General features: G+C 42.5%; 1 protein-coding gene across 2 annotated transcripts in view; it reads left to right on the top strand.

Annotated features, from left to right (window-relative positions):
- TMEM132D (transmembrane protein 132D) overlaps nucleotides 1-16,694 on the top strand; it is an 825,450-nt gene that overhangs the window by 543,745 nt on the left and 265,011 nt on the right. For both annotated transcript variants that reach the window (XM_005572614.5, XM_005572613.5), the window contains one exon: nucleotides 10,926-11,109. In XM_005572614.5, coding sequence (XP_005572671.2) covers nucleotides 10,926-11,109 — 184 coding nt within the window. The remainder of the gene's footprint in view (nucleotides 1-10,925; nucleotides 11,110-16,694) is intronic.

Genomic DNA, 16,694 nt, shown 5'->3' with positions numbered 1-16,694 from the left:
GCTGTTTTCTAATTAAATTAAAATGGTGCCTTCTTATCTTTTCATAGGAGGGGAAGGGGCTGAGGCCCGTGTGGCTATGATACATGGGAAAAGAGGGATTATGTTTATGATGTTCAGTTTCCCAGTCATAATAAAATCCCCATAAACTTGGGTTGGTTGGTTGAATATGCCAGGGCTACTGGACGTGGAGGAAAGTGGCAATTCTCCACATACCCAACAGTTTGTCTGATTATGCGAGAGGTGAAAGTCAGGGCCCACTCAGTAAATAAGTCACTCTCTGCATGATTCCAACTTATACCCAAAAGTAGAATACCAATCCATGTCTTTATGTTACCCATCCCTTTCATTTCTTCTGAACAGGAGTCGGAGGTCACTGATTGGCTCACGGGAATAAACGGGATCAGTCTCTTGTGTTCCGTTGGCCTGTGGGACTTCATAAGAGAAAGGTTTAATTCGAGATAAGTGGACCCAACTATTTGTTCCCAGAAGTTTAACTGCAGTTGGGGTACTATGGAAAACTTGATAGGGTTCCTTCCATTTTGGGAGAAAGTTGATCTGCTGGGGATCCTTCCTTCCAAGTATTTAATAGGACCCAATTTCCCAGCTGGGTTGGAACAAGATTCTCTTCCTTAGCTGGGTAAGGGAAGTCTTTGATTTCTATGTTCAAGGAGTGTGTTTTGCACTTGTTCTAAGTTGATCACATAATTCTGTAGCTTGAAAGTATCTGTGTCTATTCGGAGGCCTATAGTTAAGAAAGGTCTTCCATTCATTATTTCAAAAGGGCTGAGGTGCAGATTTCCCTTAGGGGCCCCTCGAACCCACAATAAGGCTACAGGTAATAAAGACAGCCAGGTTTCTATGTTTCTTGGCATAGGTTAGCAACAGTCCTTTTTAGAGTTGGATTAGCTCTTTCTACTTTCCCTGAAGACTGTGGCCTCCACGCCGAGTGAAGGCGATACTGAATTCCTAGGGCTGAAGATAGGTTTTGGGTAGTTGTCACTGTGGAAGATGGGCCATTATCACTGTATAAGCTCTCAGGCAGCCCAGATCTAGGAATTCTTTCCTTTAGCAAGAGGTTAGAAACCTCAATTACCTTTTCAGACAGGATAGAAAAAGCCTCAATCCAACCGGTCAATGTGTCAATGAATACTAATAAATATTTAAACTCTTTACATGGGAGCATCTGAAATGACCTACTTGCCCGTCTTTGCCAGGGTACGCTCCTCTATGCTGAGCAGGCCTTACTAGAGCAGGTGGTGAAGCTTGGTTATTTGGATTATTCCCGACACATAGTTCACAGGCCCGAGTTACCCGCTTTACTGTTTTAAGTAAGCCTTTTCCTATAAAAAGGTGAGACATTAATTGAAGCAGGGAACCTCTTCCCCAGTGAGTAGAGTCATGCAAATGCTTAACTATTTTCCACTGATTAGCACCTGGTGTTAACAGTTTGTTGTCCTTCTTCCCTGGTGCAGAGCTACTTCCATCTGTAAACCATTCTACCTCAGGATTATCTAGAGGCTCATCTTCTAAATACGGATGGCTGGAGTAAACTTGCTCCATCACTTGAATACGAGAATGACCTAGGGTGCCTGTGGGTTCAGGCAAACAGGTAGCTGGATGCAAAGTCTGGCATACTTTAAGTGTTCTATCAGGAGCGTCTAGCAACAAAGCCTGGTATTTATTCACAGGAAAGGAGAAGGAGCCATTTCTGTCTGCCTTATCATTTCAAAAAGATACTACTGTTCGCAGCTGAGTTAACAAATCCTTTCCCAACAAGGGGTGGGGCATTCAGGAGAAAACCAAAGTCCCCGAAGAGCAGCTTAAAGGATAAGTAAAATAGCATCCGTGGACTTGTCCATCTATCCCCTTGACCGTACAGTTTTTGGGGTGACAGAGGCCCACTATAATGGATGAAAGAGTAAGCATCCCAGAAGGAAGTTAGTATTCTTACCTGCCACATCAAGTGTTACCCGAGGCTCCTCCAGGGATATGGCGAGCTGTCCAATGGGAGCTGTGGCAGAAGGTCTCGGGCCCGTCACTCAGGATTGCCTGGCTATTTCGGTCATCATCAGTTCGGGTGCCAGTGGCTCTTTCTGGGATGCTGGGCAGTCCCTCTTCCAATGGCCAGTTTTCTTTTCTTTTCTTTATTTTATTTTAGTTTACTTTAAGTTCTGAGGTACATATACAGAACGTGCAGGTTCGTTACACAGATATACATGTGCCATGGTGGTTTGCTGCACCCATCAGCCCATCATCTAGGTTTTAAGCCTCACATGCATTAGGTATTTCTCCTAATGATATCTCTCCCCTTGTCCCCAACCCACTGACAGGCCCTGGCATGTGATGCTCCCCTCCCTGTGTCCATGTGTTCTCATTGTTCAACTCCTACTTGTGAGTGAGAACATGTGGTGTCTGGTTTTCTGTTCCTATGTTAGTTTGCTGAAAATGATGGTTTCCAGTTTCATCCATGTCCCCGCAAAGGACATGAACTCATTTGCTTTAATGGCTGCACAGTATTCCATGGTGTATATGTGCCACATTTTCTTTACCCAGTCTATCATTGATGAGCATTTGGGTTGGTTCCAAGTCTTTGCTATTGTGAATAGCACTGCAGTAAACATACGTGTGCATGTGTCTTTATAGTAGAATGGTTGATAATCCCTTGGGTATATACCCAGTGATGGGATTGCTGGGTCAAATGATATTTCTGGTTCTAGATCCTTGAGGGATCACCACACTGTCTTCCACTATGGTTGAACTAATTTACACCCCCACCAACAGTGTAAAAGCATTCCTATTTCTTCACATCCTCTCCAGTACCTGTTGTTTCCAGACTTTTTAATGATCACCATTCTAACTGGTGTGAGATGGTATCTCACTGTAGTTTTGATTTGCATTTATCTGATGACCAGTGATGATGAGCTTTTTTTTCATGTTTTTTGGCCACATAAATGTCTTCTTTTGAGAAGTGTCTCTTCATATCCTTCGCCCACTTTTTGATGGGTTTGTTTGTTTGTTTGTTTCTTGTAAATTTGTTTAAGTTTCTTATAGATTTTGGATGTTAGACCTTTGTCAGGTGGATAGATTGCAAAAATGTTCTCCCATTCTGTAGGTTTCCTGTTCACTCTAATGATACTTTCTCTTATTGTGTAGAAGCTCTTTAGTTTAATTAGATCTCATTTGTCAATTTTGGCTTTTCTTGCCATTGCTTTCGGTGTTTTAGTCATGAAGTCTTTGCCTATGCCTATGTCCTGAATGGTATTGCCTACATTTTCCTCTAGGGTTTTTGTGGTTTTAGGTTTTATGTTTAAGTCTTTAATCCATCTTGAGTTAATTTTTGTATGAGGTATAAAGGAAAGGGTCTGGTTTCTGTTTTCCACATATGGCTAGCCAGTTTTCACAGCACCATCTATTAAATAGAGAATCCTTTCTCCATTGCCTGTTTTTTCAGGTGTGTTGAAGATCAGATGGTCGTAGATGTGTGGTGCTATTTCTGAGGTCTCTGTTCTGTTCCATTAGTCTATATATCTGTTTTGGTACCAGTACCATGCTGTTTTGGTTACTGTAGCCTTTTAGTATTGTTTGAAGTCAGGTAGCGTGATGCCGCCAGCTTTGTTCTTTTTGCTTAGGATTGTCTTGGCTATACAGGCTCTTTTTTGGTTCCATGTGAAATTTAAAGTAGTTTTTTCTAGTTCTGTGAAGAAAGTCTATGGTAGCTTGATGGAGATAGCATTGAATCTATAAATTGCTTTGGGCAGTATGGCCATTTTCACGATACTGATTCTTCCTCTCCATGAGCATGGAATGTTTTTCCATTTGTTTGTGTCCTCTCTTATTTCCTTGAGCAGTGGTTTGCAGTTCTCCTTGAAGAGGTCCTTCACGTCCCTCATAAGTTATATTCCTAGGTATTGTATTCTCTTTGTAGCAATTTTGAATGGGAATTCATTCATGACTTAGTTCTCTGCTTGTCCATTTTTAGTGTATGGGAATGTTTGTGATACTTGCATATTGATTTTTTTTATCCTGAGACTGCCGAAGTTGCTTATCAGCTTAAGGAGTTTTTGGGCTGAGACAATGGGCTTTTCTAAATATACAATCATGTCATCTTCAAAGAGACAATTTGAGTTCCTCTCTTCCTATTTGAATACTCTTTATTTCTTTCTCTTGCCTGATTGCTCTGGCCAGAACTTTCAATACTGTGTTGAATAGGAGTGGTGAGAGAGGGCATCCTTGTCTTGTGCTGGTTTTCAAAAGGAGTGCTTCCAGCTTGTGCCCATTCAGTATGATACTGGCTATGGGTTTTTCAGAAATAGCTCTTATTATTGTGGGATATGTTCAGATCTAAAATTGGCACCCTAACATCACAATTAAAAGAACTAGAGAAGCAAGAGCAAACAAATTCAAAAGCTAGCAGAAGACAAGAAATAAGTAAGATCAAAGCAGAACTGAAGGAGACAGAGTCATGAAAATCCCTTCAAAAAAATCCATGAATCCAGGAGCTGGTTTTTTGAAAAGATTAACAAAATAGAGACTGCTAGCCAGACTAATAAAGTAGAAAAGAGAGAAGAATCAAATAGACAAAATAAGAAATGATAAAGGGGATATCACCACCGATCCCACAGAAATACAAACTACCATCAGAAAATACTACAAACACCTCTAGGAAAATAAACTAGCAAATCTAGAAGAAATGGATAAATTCCTAGACAAACACATCCTACCAAGACTAAACCAGTAAGAAGTCGAATCCCTGAATAGACCAATAACAAATTCTGAAACTGAGGCAGTAATTAATAGCCTACCAACCAAAAAAAGCCTGGGACCAGACAGATTCACAGCCGAATTTTACCAAAGGTACAAAGAGGAGCTGGTACCATTCCTCCTAAAACTATTCCAAACAGCAGAAAAAGAGGGACTCCTCCTCAACTCATTTTATGAAGCCAGCATCATCCTGATACCAAAACCTGGCAGAGACGCAACAAAAAAAGATAATTTCAAGCCAGTATCCCTGATGAACATCCATGCGAAAATCCTCAATAAAATACTGTCAAACTGAATCCAGCAGCAGCACATCAAAAAGCTTATCCACCACAATCAAGTGGGCTTCATCCCTAGGATGCAAGGCTGGTTCAACATACGCAAATCAATAAATGTAATCCATCACATAAACAGAACCATGCCTAGCTCTTTTTCTTCTTTTCCTCTCATCAAACGTGCACATAACTGCTGCAGAGGTTTATCCTGACTGAGCAGCAAAAATGCTTGAACATAGGATATTTCATCCCGCTTTCCCTCCTGCTTACAAAACAAACTCACTTGAAGTATAGTATTGAAGACCATAGTTCCAGTAGGAGGCCATTTCTCTTGCTTTTCCAAATAATAACAAAGCCAAATACCAGTATTACATAGAAACACCAGTTTTCTGTTCTTAAGCCCATTCAGTTGAAACTGGTCCCAATGTTCGAGAATATATCCCAGTGGTGAGTTCTTTGGAACCGATGCTGTGGTTCCCGTGAAGGAAGCAGGTGATGCTGAAAGAAAAGTTCCAAACCTGTGAGATCATATTGCCGCTGGCTGAGTTCCACTAACAAGGATAAGACAGGTTTTGAAGGCCAGCTGCATTAATGAGGGGATCCCTGCCAAAAATCGAATTCTCTTATTCACATTATCCAAATAACGTAAGTGAACTGAGCCAGGAATCTTAGATAAACCACAACATGGACTTTGACAAAAATGTCGAATAAGGCAAAGGAAATGAAGAGGATTTAGATGAGAAGTACCAGAGCGAGCAGGTTCTGGGCAATAGCAGACAAGCAAAGCTGGTTTGCCCAAATCCAAGAAAGGAGAGAAGTTTTTTTAGTGTGCAAAATGAAACAAAATGGCAAAGGGAAGAGTCCCCTGATTTCCATCCTTGTGCTTCTCAGTCACACCTAGTCAGCATAGTGACAACAAAACACAACCACATCTATCTAATCTTACTGCTCATAGCTGTTAAATACCAAATCTCAATCAGCAATTTTAGAGACGGAGCCATCAATGCTTTTTGCTCTTAATGTTTTGCAGGCAGACAGTTGGAAATCGGGAGGCACATAGGAAAAGACTAAGTTAAAATCCCTAAGACCCTTTAAGTAAAGTCTCCTGAAAATGACAGTGAGACAGAGACAGCAACCAAGAAATTGATTCATGCAGCAATAGAAAAAGGCAGGTTAATATGAAGAGCAGAGCCTGCGGTGCCAAACCTGCTTTTAGCCGAGAGGGACTTTACTGAGAGGAGCCTCTAACCCCCTAAATCTTAGAAGCAACTAAGTCGGGCCCTAACCCAAGGTCGGGCCTCTAACCCAAGGTTGGTCAAGCATCCTTGCCTTTTATTAAGAGGGGCCTCTAACCCACTCTGTCTTAGGAGAGACTCTGACTCCCCTAAGTTGTGCCTCTAACCCAATCCCATTCTGTACCCAGGTATATGCACCCCACTTACCCAAAGTTAGCCAACTGGTGCATGCAGATGATTTTCCTTTGGGTCGGGGGTCTCTTCAGTATCATCCATTTGGGGTTTGCCAGAAATACGTTACAGGACCCCAACATTTATCCAAAGGTAGTCATTGGGTCAGGGTTTCTGCACCGTAGTCCCATCTGTGATCACCAGAAATACGTTACAGGGAAGGGGTTCTGATCCAGACCCCAAGACAGGGTTCTTGGATCTCGTGCAAGAAAGAATTCAGGGCAAGTCCAAAGTGCAAAGCAAAAGCAAGTTTATTAAGAAAGTAAAGTGGCGAAAGGACAGCTACTCCATAGACAGAGTAGGACATTGCGGAAGTAAGAGGAGGAAGGTGTCCACCCTGGGTACAATGTTTGTGTATATGGAGAAATGTGCTCTGCTACAAGGGTTTGTGATAAAGGATTAATTTTCTTAATTACTATGTTTTATAAGAATCAATATTATTATCTTTATTTTTTTAAGACAGGGTCTTGCTGTCACCCAGGCTGGAGTGCAGTGGTACGATCTCAGTTCATTGCAACCTCTGCCTCCTGGGTTCAAGCAATTCTCCTGCCTCAGCCTCCCCAGTAGCTGGGATTACAGGCACATGCCACCACGCCCGGCTAGTTTTTTTTTTTTTTTTTTTTTCTTAGAGGTGAGGCTCCACCATGTTGACCAAGCTGATCTTGAACTCCTGACCTCAAGTGATCCACCCATCTCAGACTCCCCTAAGTGCTGGGATTACAGGAATGAGCCACCACGCCTGGCAACATTATTTTCTGTAAAGCAAAATTAGGAATGTCTTTTTTCTCCAGATTTTGGGATATCTGGACACTCCCAAGTCTGGGTCTGTTTAGTAAACATTATTAATTTCTTCCCTTAACCGTAAACATCTAGATGCTAGGAATGCCTAACTTTCTGGGACTGCCGCCCAGCAAGGGCCAGCCTCATTTTCTAGCTTCACTCAAGATGGAGTTGCTCTGGTTCAAACACCTTTGACCCTGGCTCCACTCAGGAACAATCAGAAATCTGTAAGGATGATGCCTGGACATTGCTTTATTTGTAAAGTTCCCAGGCAATTTCAATGCATGGGAGGTGGAAAAGTCACTGCTTTAACCAGATATATTTTATAAACTTCTCTTCTACTGACTGTATTTATCTCCTATAATACATCAGATTCCCTTCTGATGAATATCAGGAGTTACATTCTATTATAAGCACAAAAGGCAACAAGATAAACATGACCATTGTTTTCAGGATATGTACCATCTGTCAGACACACAAACTGCAAGGGCACAGTCCTTGTCTTTAGAGTAAAACGTGAAGAAGTGATAAATATTGCCTACTATGCAAGAGTTTAGGAAGCTGTTCAGTGCTAAATATTTACAAAGGGGCATTAAAATTCAAATTCCCACTGTTGTACTAAGATACACATGATGAGATATTCCAACGAGATCACTGTGTGCAGCATTTATAAAGGAAATTGTCGGGAACTCGGTCCACAACCCTACCGTAGATGAACTATTGGAGAACTCAGGAACTCGGTCCACAACCCTACCGTAGATGAACTATTGGGGAACTCGGGAACTCGGTCCACAGCCCTACTGTAGATGAACCATTGGGGAACTCGGGAACTCGGTCCACAGCCCTACTGTAGATGAACTATTGGGGAACTCGGGAACTCGGTCCACAGCCCTACTGTAGATGAACTATTGGGGAACTCGGGAACTCGGTCCACAGCCCTACTGTAGATGAACTATTGGGGAACTCGGGAACTCGGTCCACAGCCCTACTGTAGATGAACTATTGGGGAACTCATGCAAGCTAAGGAGTCATTCCACAAAATCACACGCATGCAGCGTTTTCCCCACAAGTTCAAGGTACAACCTTCCTGAACGTTGGTATAGTCCTGGGTTAAGAATTCCCAACTTAGAATATTTTCATCACTACTTCATAGAGAGGGCAGTTGGCTGAAAAAAGACATTGTTGCTTTTACATCTTGACCAGGAAAAGGATGTAAAGAAGAAGGGAAAATCTAAATGTATAGAACAATCATGTAAGGTTATAGGAAGAGTAAAATTAGATGAAGTAAATGGAGCACTTTTACCTTATATTTATGGAATGGTATTATAGGTGGGTCTTCTAGGATGGCAAGAACTTACATATATGAAGAGATTTATAAGGTTTTTCTGATAAAACAAACACTAAAAACAGAAGTATGGGGCTGTGGGGTGGGAGGCGTCCAGTATTCCAGTGCAGGCAAGGTTTGTCGGTTTTTATTTGAGGTCAAGGAACCTGGAAGGAAATAGGGGTAGAACGTGATGTGGACATATAAGCAGTTATTGTGTACAATGAACTACACTCATGCAGGTGTTCACATGGCTCAAATGCAAGTAATGTTAATTCTGTTCTATAAATTCCTTTTCTCATGATTAAAAACAGAAGGCGAGGCCCAACACAAACAAGATGGAGGTTATCCCATTTCATCAACGGGAAAGTCATACCAAAATTCTTATCAAGTTCAAATACAAAAACAAAGATGCATTCTAGCATCTTAATTCCAAGTTCCCTCTAGATGTGAGTAGAAATGCCAGTCAGGGGCTTCAAAGAGACAGTGGCATCCTTTTCTTATGAAAAGAAAGGTGTGGGAGAAAAAAGCCCACCGTGGCCTAGGGGATTTGTTGACGATTTTTATCAAACCAGCTGCTTCTCAAAGAGTTAAACAACTTTTTTTCAGGAGCCAAGAGGGAGGGCATTTTGTAGGATTCAAAAACCAGCCGTCATCTTTTCCCCATCATTACTCATAGCCCATTGCAGCTATCCCGTTCCATGGAAGAGATGGCTGCTTAAGCGGAAGACTGATCTCTGCAATTGGGGTTCTTTCTTTTGGCAGTTCTTCTCATCTCATTTCTCTGGCCCCCTCCTTCCTCTCCTCTTCTTTTCCCCCTCCCCTTCCTCTTCTTCTATCTTTCTTTTTCTTTTCTTTTCATTTCTTTCTTTTTTTTTTTTTTTGGAGACCTATTTTCATTCTGTCGCCCAGGCTGGAGTGCAGTGGTGTGATCCCAGCTCACCACAACCTCTGCCTCCCAAGTTCAAGCAATTCTCATGCCTCAGCCTCCCGAGTAGCTGAGATTATAGGCACATGCCACCACACCCAGCTATTTTTTTTTTATTATTAGTAGAGATAGAGTTTTGCCCTGTTGGCCAAGCTGGTCTCGAACTCCCGACCTCAAGTGATCGCTTTCACCTTTCCTTTCTTTCTACTTCTCTCTCTCTTTCCATTTCTCCCTCCCTCCTCCTTTCTCTCTCTCCCTCCTTCTCTGTTCATTAGAATCTCCCCTGATATTCTAGTTTTCCATCTCATCCTCCCATTGAGAACAAGGCTCCCTGGAAGCCCCACCATTTATCTCGGAGCTTCTTACTGATAAACTTGGGTGAGTTTGATGGTGTGATAAAAAATGTCAACAGCTTTGTCACATATAAAAGAACAAACCTATTCTCCTAAATGTCAGAGTTCAATGATCATTTCTCAAAGGTTTAAATTCAAATCTTTTAGAAATAGATCTGACAGGTAGACGTTGTTTGTCCACTGAGGCTTTAAAATGCACCTCTCTCAGCGGGTTCCTCTGTTCATTCTCACCTACACCCTGTTCGTTTCCTCTTCAGGCAAAGGCAGGCACTAAATCTACATTTTTCTACCTGTCACATAGAAGAGCAGACATTATACCAAAAATCACTATGATGAGGCAGCCAGCTAATTAATTACTTAAATAGCTGTAAAAATAATCCAGAAAGTCCTAGGTGGATTTGTTTCTAGATGCATGCTTATAGGAAAATTGAGTGTCTAGCAACCAGTCTTTGTCTCAATGACTCCCATCACCATGTAGTATCTGGCGACTTCTCCATGCTCATCACAGCGTCCCCCTTCACCCTGCTTTGTTGTGCACACCTTGCCTGTTTCTCTGCAGTTCTGTCTTACCACTGCCAGATAACAGAACCGTGTCACCCTCAGACATCCTTAAAATTCTGTGTACCCAACTCAATCTGGCTGTGGCTTTGGAAAATCCAATAGAAGTTGCATAGACATTTGTGAGAGTGAGGAAACGTGTTCCCCTAAATGGAGAATGGGAAAGGAAGCGTTTAAGAAATGCAATCACTATTTCCTGTAATTATCCACAAATACCCGCTCTGGGGCAGCTGAGCAGCCCACAGACGGAAGGACTTTGGAACCTGGAGTGATAGTATCTAAGACCAGGCAAATGCTGCAGAGCATATTAAAGCTCCTTTGTTCATTTTGGAATGGCGTCTCTGAATGCTCTTTGCAGAGATGTGTGCACTTGATTCCGTGTGGAGGTACATGGAGAAATGGCCAAGGGCTGCCCACTCTCTGCCAAGCATGCTATGCCTCATCAGTACCTGAAAGCTGCTCTCCTCTGTGTCTTCTCTCCAGTGCGGATGGCGCCTCCTACGAGGTCATGCAGATCGACGTGGAGGTGGAAGAGCCCAGTGACCTGCCAGCCACACAGCTGGTCACGTGGCAGGTCGAGTACCCCGGAGAGATCACGTCTGACTTAGGAGTGTCGAAGATCTATGTGAGCCCAAAGGACTTGATTGGAGTTGTGCCACTGGCTATGGTAAGCAAGCCCCGCCTTGGGCTGTTAGGACTGAACTCGGGGGAGGGGAAGGCGCCGTACGGTGACCCAGGCTGGGTGGGGAAAAGTGGAGGAGCCAAGAACCAGGACAGGGAGAAATGAAACCACAAAGTTGACTGCCAATAGCCGATTGTTGTGTGTGTGTGTGAGTGTTTGTGTGTGTATCAATCGATCGATCTATGTATCTATCTATCTATAAAACAATTTTCTTAACATATTATTTAGAAAATAGCCTCCAGGTATTAGATTTGGGTCTGCTATTGTGTGAAAATTGTTAATGACTTTGATAGATGTGTTTGTAGCTTATGATGTAGACACCTGTGGATCTCGAACCCACACAGCTGTGGAGTCCATGTAGATCAAGTATAGGAATGAAATGTGCTGAGACATTTGTCAAACACCTGCCTGGTCCCCCAGACCACCAGTTAGACAATATTGACCAGTGTTCTTATGCCATGCTGAAAGAACACCAGAAATCAGTTCTTCAATACAAGGCAACTGGACAGCTGCCTGGTGACACTAAACTGGTTACTGTGTTGTTCATTAGGAAATGTAAAGGTGTTTGGGTTACTGTAGTTGACAAGGGCTCTTACTGTTTTATTTGAGAGGCACTGAGCATCCCTGGTTATTATTTTGTGTGAGACGGTCGTGCCCTTTGCTTTGGACTCTTAGCGGTTCTGTAGCAACGCTTGAGCGTTGAGGGAATAGCAAGGAGAAAGGCTTGAACCCGGGAGGTGGAGGTGACAGAGCCAGCCTAAGTGACAGACGGAGACTTCATCTCAAAACAAAACAAAATGAAACACGGTGGGCTGAGTTGTTAGCAATGGGCTCTGAGCGGCTTCCTCTGGAACTAAGTGGAGAGCCAGAGTCCTGTCTGATCAACCTTTTGTACTGGGAGTGTTCTGACTCTTCCCAGAGCAAGGTGCCTTATTTTAACCTTGACTTGTTTGGTAAAAGAGTGTTGTCATGCAAGGGATGTGGTTGCCATTATTAAATTACTTTGCTTTTGTTCATTCTGTCTTTATTGAGAGATATGTGAAAGAAATGTTAGATCCATGCATCCATTGATTGATTCATTGATTGATTGATTGATGCCACACATTCCTGAAACAGAAGAGAAAAGGAGGAAAGCCAGCCTGCCTGGACGGGGGGCGGTGAGTGAGTTGAGTTTAGTCTCCGGGAAGCTTGAAAGCCAGCCTGAGGAGTTGGATTGTTGCGTGCAGTGGGAAGCCCCCGTGAGGGGTCTCCAGGGGAGCCACATGGACTGACTTACGTTTTCAGAAGATCAGTGTGGCTGTACATGGAGAATGAATTCAAGAGGGTAAGAGAGCATTAAGAGACTGTATTCTGGCTTCTGGAAAGAAAAAAAAAAAAGACCTTATAATGCCGACCTACAGAGCTTGATGTTTACTTGGCTCTCGACATCCTGTGTAAATTTCAGCAGCCTGGGATTCATAAGGTGGCTCCGGCAGGTCAGGGTGTGGCCTCTTTCCATCCTGTTGCTTTGAGTAACCCCAAAGACATTGACCTAATCACTCTTACTCCAAATTAATGACAACCATACCCACGTTACAGCTATTTTCTAAATTTTCACATTCCATGTTGATGAAGCTGCAGGAAAATGGAAATCATTACACAAAGCAGGTGGAATTTTATATTTGTTAAGCTTTCTGGAAGTCAGTTTGGCAAATATTATTTAAAAGGTAATACAATATCGTATATTGTATTACTTTAAAAAATTTGTTTATTATTTATTTTTCTTTTTTTGTGAGACAGAGTTTCACTCTGTCGCCCAGGCTGGAGTGCAGTGGCGCAATCTCAGCTCACTGCAGCCTCTGCCCCCCAGGTTCAAGTGATTCTCCTGCCTCAGCCTCCTGAGTAGCTGGGATTACAGGCACCTGCCAACATGCCCAGCTAATTTTTGTATTTTTAGTAGAGATGGGGTTTCACCATGTTAGCCAGGCTGGTCTTGAACTCCTGACCTAAGGTGATCCACCTGCCTCAGTTTCCCAAAAGTGCTGGAATTACAGGCATGAGCCACCATACCCAGCCTATAAATTTTTATAATATATTTTATAAGTGGAAAAGGGGAGAGTGTGCTTCTCTCCTTCCCGAGCACCCTACCTCTGCTCCCACCCCATCAGCCTGGGAGCTCCACCAAGTGCTGACATCTAGCTGCAAGGGAGGCTGGACAGAGCGAGCTATTCCAGGAGCCAGATGCCCCGCTGCAAGCATGCAGCAGTGGGAGAAGGGAGTGCACCTGGGGAAATGTCTGGCGCTGTCCTGGCTGAGATAACAGCAGTGGAGCAGCAGCATCCACCTTAGAAGACAAGACTTCCGGATGCATTGCATACAGGTGTGAAGAAAACACACGAATAAAAGCTGTCTCCTAGCTTTAGGCCCAAACAAAAATTCCCGGTATATCTCCATGACACTACCACACAAGCTTAAAATTTAAGAGCTTTTGGCCAGGCACGGTGGCTCACGCCTGTAATCCCAGCACTTTGGGAGGAGTGGATCACAGGGCGGGTGGATCACGAGGTCAGGAGATCGAGACCATCCTGACTAACACGGTGAAACCCCATCTCTGCTAAAAATACAAAAAAAAAAAAAAAGTAGCCAGGTGAGGTGGCGGGCACCTGTAGTCCCAGTTGCTGGGGAGGCTGAGGCAGGAGAATGGCGTGAACCCGGGAGGCAGAGCTTGCAGTGAGCCAAGATCGTGCCACTGCACTCCAGCCTGGGAGACAGAGTGAGACTCTGTCTCAAAAAAAAAAAAAAAAAAAAAAATTAAGGGCTTTTTTGTTATAAAATAACCTATGGTCTATATTTTTGTACAAAAATCTTTGCACACATTTTTAATGAACTCTTTCAGGTCAACTTTTAGAAATAAATTCAAATCAAAGGATATACAATATTGTATTACTTTTTCTATAATGTTTGCCAAACTGCCTTCCAGAAAGCTTAACCAATTTAAAATTCCGCCTGCTATGTGTAATGATACTCATTTTCCTGCAACTTCCTCTAACATGAAATATTAAAATTTAGAAAACAGACAATTTATTGAGCAAAAAGTACATCTCAATGTTGCTTTAATTTGCCCTTCTTAGATGACATGTTTATTTCCTATTAAGCATTTGGTTTTTGCCCATTTTCTTTTCCCATTGGGAATTCAATTTCTTCTTATAGCTTTGTTATAAATCTTTGTTTTATTATGGTAGAAATCATATAACATTCAAGCTACCGTCTTAACCATTTTAAGTGTATAGTTTAGTAATGTTAAGTATTTTCTCATTGCTGAGTCCAGAACTTTTTCATCTTTTAACACTGAAACTCTATAGCTACTAAACACAAATTCCTCCTCCCTCCTCCACAGACACTGGTAACCACCTGTCTATTTCTATATATTAGTGATCCTAACCTTTCCATTGACATACTGCAGATACTCTTACTAGTTTACCATTTGCCGATTAACTTTGCTGGTCAGACTTTTTTGGCTTGCTCAGACTTCTGTCTGTTTATTTAATTTGTATGTAGTCAAATCCAATATCTTTTCCATAATGGAAATCCCTCATCTCCCTCTAATTATATCCAAGACCAAAAAGGCATAAAATCTCCAAATATTAAACTATTCACACACAGCACAACTGTCTTCAAAACTAATGCTGAAAGTGAGTGCAATTGTGGTAATTTCATGCTGTTGTTAAGGATTTGAGGTCTGCTTGGGTTGGAGCTGGTGGCCTCTCCATTCTTTGTGTGCTGTGCAATTTCATCTCCAGGAAAGCTCTGGGATGAGATGAGGTCAAGTGCTTGCATTGAAAGCTACTTTTTAGAAGCACATTTTTTTTCAATATTTTGTATTTTTTTATTGAAGTTTTCTTCAGTATTGTGCCTTTTTTCCCCTAATGTCTAGGATCATGAAAGTTTTTAGTTTCTTAATCCAGTTATAGGTTTTTATGAGATTTATTACATTGTTTTCTCAGTTCAGGAAATCATGCCTTACTATGTTGTAAGTAAATATGTTTTTGTTTTTAGGGAGGCAAATTCTGAGGGAAAAGGTCATTAAAGGTGCATTAGCATTCATCTATTAAGTGCTTATCTGTAACCACATTAATGTCTGAATCTGGAGAGTGGTGTTTGCTCTTCTTTTCTTTCTTTCTTTTTTTTTTTTTTTTTGGAGACAGGGTCTCGCTTTGTCGCCCGGGCTAGAGCGCAGTGGTGTGATCTCAGCTTACCGCAACCTCCGCCTCCCGGGTTCAATGGATTCTCAAGCCTCAGCCAAATAGCTGGTATTGCAGGTGTGCACCATCATGCCCGGCTAATTTTTATATTTTAGTAGAGATGGGGTTTTGCCATGTTGCCCAGGCTGGTCTCGAACTCCTGGCCTCAGGCAACCCGCCCGCCTGTGCCTCCCAAAATGCTGGGATGAGGGGCATGAGCCACTGCACCCAGCCTGGTGTTTGCATGTCTTGGAAAAGTTGGAGTCCCGTTTGTAGTGACACAGCTTTCCAAGGAGAAAGGTCTCCGTTTCTCAAAGTTCTTCAACGTCCTTCTCTCCTAACTGCCTCCTGAGTTTTGGCTAAAACAAGTGTTTCAAGTTCACACCAGTGTTCAGGGGTAATGGCACTGATATATATACTTTATCAATTTTTGAATGCCTCATCAGCTAGTCCTTTAAAACATTGTGACAAGTCCTCTTCATTTTAAAATAAACATTTTTCTTCCTCTTGGGTTGTGGCTGTGTGGATATTTGCTTGTGGCTAATGTTGTTGTATGTGCAGGATATGGAGGTGAATGACTCTGCTCTCCTGTGGGATTTTAAGAACATGCCCTCCCAGGTGGGTCTCTTGACCAGCTTCTCATTTTGCTTTGGGTCTCAGTTATGACCACTAAGTTTTAGTTATTAGAATGGATCTGAGACTTCAGATAAAACTTAATCAGGAGACATGGTCAGGACAGACAATGTCTGTATTATCCTTGAAAATAATCAAAGGAGAACTCCAGCCCTACAGGGACCTGGTGCTGATGGTGTTATGTGGCGTTCACCATGGCATAAGGATACACACAGATGCATCTGCCAAACCCAGCCCTGAAGATCCTGGGGAACCACAGAGCTCTTAAACAAACGTGAAGAATCAAATGTGCCATTGCTCTTTAGGAATGCAATTCGATATCACATTCTGAGCTTTTTCTCAAATGTGATTCTGATGGAAAGACAAAAAGCATCTCAGAATTGTCTCGTTAGAGCCAAGCTCCCATGCCGCATCCTCCACGGGGTCTTCCTTGATCATCGGGCTCAGACAGGATCCACATTAACTCCTCTACTCTGTGCACCCATGTTTTCCTTGCACACAATGAGGGCAGTAGGCAAGTCGGAGGGTTCTGACACTGCACAGTTATTCTTGAGGGTTGAGATCATGTGTTTGGAGCCATCATAGGTAGGGGTCGTACCCAAGAAGCTTGGGAGGACATCGGTTCAGTATGTCCCTTTGATTTGCACTCTAAGTCCTTCCTCGTCTCATTTTATTCTTTGAACCCTGCTATATTTGTCTATTTTCTGTTGCTTACAA

The sequence above is a fragment of the Macaca fascicularis genome, chromosome 11, assembly GCF_037993035.2.
Source record: "Macaca fascicularis isolate 582-1 chromosome 11, T2T-MFA8v1.1".
NCBI lineage: Eukaryota > Metazoa > Chordata > Mammalia > Primates > Cercopithecidae > Macaca > Macaca fascicularis.
This window is presented reverse-complemented; position numbering and strand designations above follow the sequence as displayed.